We start from the raw sequence: 5,000 nt of genomic DNA on the forward strand, positions 1-5,000 counted from the left end.
CATAAGAGGGAGGTGGTTTAAAATAACGCTATGTTTTCAAACTAATAAAACAAATAAATAAATCTAAAAATATCGCTTAAAACAAACTCCATTTGACTCTTAGACTCCATAGGCTTATAGAGGAGGTTCCAATGTGTCGGGATAGCGTCTGATTTTATCCTCAGCAGGTGCACAAAACTTCAAAAACACCCCAAAAATACCCCAAATAAACTAATTAAAACAGCAGCTACAAGTGCAAACACACAGCAGACATACACACAGCAAGCACGCGCATCTTATCCTGCTTTTAAATTACGTAAAATCAAGTTAATTCATCTTTTAAAATCACTTTTTCGCCCTGAGTTCAACTGCTGCTCAGCCAAGCGCTAACACTAACATACTGCTAACATAGGCGATACTGCACTGTTAAAATTAGCACCTTTAAAAGCGTTTTTTGGTGTTTTATTTAGTAGGATAGACAGATAGTGGATACAGCTAGACGTCAGGGGTGAATTTAAGGCGGGAAAATGTGTTTAAAATGGTTAAAAGTTGGTTTGAAACTCACATGAAGTGGATCCAGTGTGTCACACCAGTGTCGCTTTAAGGGTGCGCTGTTCAAGTGCAGTCGGAAATCTCAACACTCCACAAGTTATGTTCATCAAAGTACTTTACAGGGGCATACAAACAATACATCAAGGCAAGGCAAGTTTATTTCTATAGCACAATTCAGACACAAGGCCATTCAAAGTGCTTTACAGGGGCAAGATTAAAATACATAAAACACATCAGAAAAGCGAATGAATATAACATTTTAAAATAAAATAAAAATGTCAGGTTAAAATGGAAAGAGAAAAGTCTTCAGACTTGATTTAAAGGAGCTGAGAGTTGCAGCAGACCTCAAGTTCTCTGGGAGTTTGTTCCAGAGATTTGGTGCATAAAAACTAAAAGCTGCTTCTCCTTGTTTAGTCCTAACTCTGGGGACTGTAAGTAGACCTGTCTGTCTGTCTGTCTGTCTCCTTGTTTAGTCCTAACTCTGGGGACTGTAAGTAGACCTGTCTGTCTGTCTGTCTGTCTCCTTGTTTAGTCCTAACTCTGGGGACTGTAAGTAGACCTGTCTGTCTGTCTGTCTGTCTGTCTGTCTGTCTGTCTGTCTCCTTGTTTAGCCCTAACTCTGGGGACTGTAAGTAGACCTGTCTGTCTGTCTGTCTGTCTGTCTGTCTCCTCGTTTAGTCCTAACTCTGGGGATCAGAATTCAAATTACCCAAAAGTTTCATTCTTTAAACAATTGGAGAACAAATGATATGTAAATGTTTTATTGAAATAAAAAACAACTGTTTAGTGTTTGAAAACGTTGAATAAAACAAAATAAGAAATGTTCATCAGAAGAATTAGTTTATTTAGGCTACATAAAAAGAATAAACATTTATATTGACAGTCCTCTCTCTCCCTCCATCCCCTTCTCTCTCTCTCTTTCTCTCTTTTTATCTCTCTCTCTATTTCTCTCTCTCTCTCTCTTAAAAATAAAAAATAAATAAAATGGGCTTCTCCCGTTTTAACAAAAAGTAATCTTTACAAAACTGAGTAAATTGGTTGCAAATAGACGCAATTAGTTTAACATATATTCTATCCTTAACAATTTAGAGGTGAATAAACAATCGGTAGACGGAATTCATTCTCTGTTATTTCCTATTTTCCCGGAAGGCTCCTGAACGCTTTGTCGTGTCACGTGACTTCACCAAAGATGGCGTCGCGCCGCGGAAGGTTGCTGTGCGTCGGATTATTCGTTGTGTTTTCTGCTGTTTTCTCTCGTTTAAAGTTGATCTCGGCGGAAGAGACAGAAGCGGCGGAGCGATGCGAACACCTCAGCCTCGGGCAATATCCTTTAAATGTGGTTTATGTGATTAAAAACTGCCCTAAATAGGACGGAATTCACCCCTTAGCTAACGTTAGCACCAGTTAGCGCAGCCAGATTTAAAATGTAAACATAAGAAAAGTATACATTTTTACAAGACAGATAGACAGATAGATAGATAGATAGATAGATATATATATATATATATATATATATATATATATATATATATATATATATATATATATATATATATATATATATATATATATATATATATATATATATATATATATATATATATAGATATATATAGATAGATAGATAGATGGATAGATGGATAGATGGATAGATAGATAGATGGATAGACATACTCAGACACACACAGAGACAGAAACACACACAGAGATAGATAGATAGACAGACAGACAGATAGATAGATGTATATGGACACACACACAGATTGTCCTGGGGCATCGGACAATATCCTTTGATTAAGATGTATTGAGTAAAATCTGCTATAAAGAGGTAGAACTGGCGTGGAGCTGACGTTAGCACCAGTTAGCTCAGCCAGATTTAAAATGTAAACAGAGACCTTTTATATACTATCTATGAAACAGATAGATAGATAGATAGATAGATAGATAGATAGATAGATAGATAGATAGATAGATAGATAGATAGATATGAAATGGACACACAGACAGACAGACAAACCCTCTAGGTCTTTTTTGGGTTTGTAATAGAAGCATTCTGGTGAAGAGAATAAAGGAAAACATTTATTTCAGTCCGGTTGAATAGTAAAATTAGCGAGACTAACTTGCTAGCAGCCAGATGCTTAACAACTGGACTGAGGGACGGATGACCACTAGCTTCTGCTAATGTTATTGGGGCTATAGCCAAATATCTTGCTAAAAATATATATACTTTATTTATGAAATTCTGCCATTACTAGCAACATGTTACACTTACAGATATACAGCTCTGGAAGAAAATGAAGAGACCACTCTAAATGTTGAGTGTCTGTTTTACTATTTAGAGGCATATGTTTGAGTAGAATGAACATTTAGGTTTTATTCTATAAACTATTGACAACATTTCTACTAAATTCACAATACTTTTTTTGTCATTAAAGAGCATTTCCATGAAGTAATGTAGAGATGAAGATTTAAGAAAAATCTAGACTGGTCTCTTAATTGTTTCCGGAGCTGTAGATAATTGAAACTACATACACACAAACAAATTTTTTTTTAAATTCAAATTTTTAAAAATCTGGTGGGGGGAAGTTCCCATACACCTGAATGTGTGGTTGCGTTCCGAATCGCATACTCTTTCTTTTTTCTATTCTACATACTACATCCGACGATAAAAATAATCTAGTTAGGATGCAGTGGGCATACTATTGGGACATACTTTTACTCTCTTATTTCATCATAACATTGCCCCTTGATCTTGCCTCTTGCTTTTATATCCGTCTCATCCCCGTTTGTTTTCATATGGAGGCTTCGTCGATGTGACGTCACTTCACGTGCGCACTGGATTGTGGGTCAGAATCGCCCAAATAGGATGCAGTTTTCAACACTAACAATCTTGGCCACATGAAGTAGGACATCCGGGTACTTCTAACCATCCTAAATCTGGCCACAAAAATCGGGACATCCTAAATCTTTTTTCGACATACTATATAGTAGAAAGTATGCGATTCGGAACGCAACCTTTGTTTTTCAAGACCTTAGCTGACCTGAGAGCAGTTCTAGTGGCCGCAGTCCAACCATTACTGTAGTAGTTGGACATTGCAAACTGTTCCCACATCAGTGGATTAGCTGTCAGCATTGATTGATCAGTGTTTGTGTGATTAACTACCTGTAAGAAAGAAAAAAGAAAAATACATATCCACTCTGAACTAGGCTACCTATCAAAAATCAAATAAAAATAAATGAAAAAATTAATAAAAATCTATTGGATTTGGGGGGGGGGCACAGGGGGGGGAGCAGCAAGAAAATAGCCACTGATTATAGTGTTGCATCTTAAAGCTGCATTTATATTACCAGCTGTTTACCAAAATCACAAATAGACATTTGTCTCAGTGGGCTTTACATTCCATACAGTATGATACAATATGACACCCTGCCCTTAGACCCTTAGCTCGGCTGAGAAAAAACTCCCAGTAAAAAACCCTTTACCGGGAATAAAAAAATGTAAGAAATCTCAGGGAGAGTCGACAGAGTAAGGGATCCCTCTCCCAGGACGGACATACTGCAATAGATGTCATAAGTAGAGAAAAATCACGAAGGAATTTGATCATTGACCAGATGTTTAAGACCAGAGAAGAGCGCTATATAAATAAAATGTATTATTATTATTATTACTAGGACAAAAGATGTATATTTATATTTTTATGAAAACAGTCAGTTGTTTCCTTGACTGTCTGTCGTCACGTTCCTGTGTAAAGATCCAACGATCGATGAGGCGACTCAGGAACCGGAGAACTGCAGGGACAAGACGGCCTGGGGTAAGACAGACAGGGAGGGAGACAGACAGGGAGACAGACAGGGAGGGAGACAGGGAGGGAGACAGAGAGGGAGACAGACAGGGAGGGAGACAGAGAGACAGACAGACAGACAGGGAGGGAGACAGACAGGGAGACAGACAGGGAGGGAGACAGGGAGGGAGACAGAGAGGGAGACAGACAGGGAGGGAGACAGAGAGACAGACAGACAGACAGGGAGGGAGGGAGGGAGGGAGACAGACAGACGGACGGATGGACGGACCGACAGACAGACAGACAGGGAGGGAGACAGACAGACAGACAGACAGACAGGGAGGGAGGGAGGGAGGGAGGGAGACAGACAGACAGACAGACAGACGGACAGACGGATGGACGGACAGAGAGGGAGGGAGACAGACAGGGAGACAGACAGGGAGACAGACAGGGAGGGAGACAGAGAGACAGACAGACAGACAGGGAGGGAGGGAGACAGACAGACAGAGAGGGAGACAGGGAGGGAGACAGACAGGAAGGGAGGGAGGGAGAGAGGGAGGGAGGGAGGGAGACAGACAGACAGACAGGGAGGGAGGGAGGGAGACAGAAAGGGAGACAGGGAGACAAACAGGGAGGGAGACAGACAGACAGAGAGGGAGACAGGGAGGGAGACAGACAGGGAGGGAG

The 5,000-nt window shown here is 39.9% G+C and overlaps 2 protein-coding genes across 2 annotated transcripts in view; one reads left to right on the top strand and one right to left on the bottom strand.

Moving 5' to 3' along the window:
- LOC307253879 (inaD-like protein) overlaps positions 1–584 on the bottom strand; it is a 74,110-nt gene extending 73,526 nt beyond the window's left edge. Inside the window, exon 1 of the mRNA XM_080032097.1 lies at positions 545–584. The gene's annotated coding sequence lies outside the window, so the exon portion shown is untranslated. The remainder of the gene's footprint in view (positions 1–544) is intronic.
- A 1,127-nt stretch (positions 585–1,711) lies between these two features.
- The window catches only part of tm2d1 (TM2 domain containing 1), an 11,220-nt gene continuing 7,931 nt past the window's right edge, over positions 1,712–5,000 (top strand). Inside the window, exons 1-2 of the mRNA XM_080032354.1 lie at positions 1,712–1,854; positions 4,270–4,343. Coding sequence (XP_079888480.1) covers positions 1,721–1,854; positions 4,270–4,343 — 208 coding nt within the window. The 5' untranslated portion in view covers positions 1,712–1,720. The remainder of the gene's footprint in view (positions 1,855–4,269; positions 4,344–5,000) is intronic.

This window comes from Ammodytes marinus (genome assembly GCF_949987685.1).
Source record: "Ammodytes marinus genome assembly, chromosome: 8".
Lineage (NCBI taxonomy): Eukaryota > Metazoa > Chordata > Actinopteri > Uranoscopiformes > Ammodytidae > Ammodytes > Ammodytes marinus.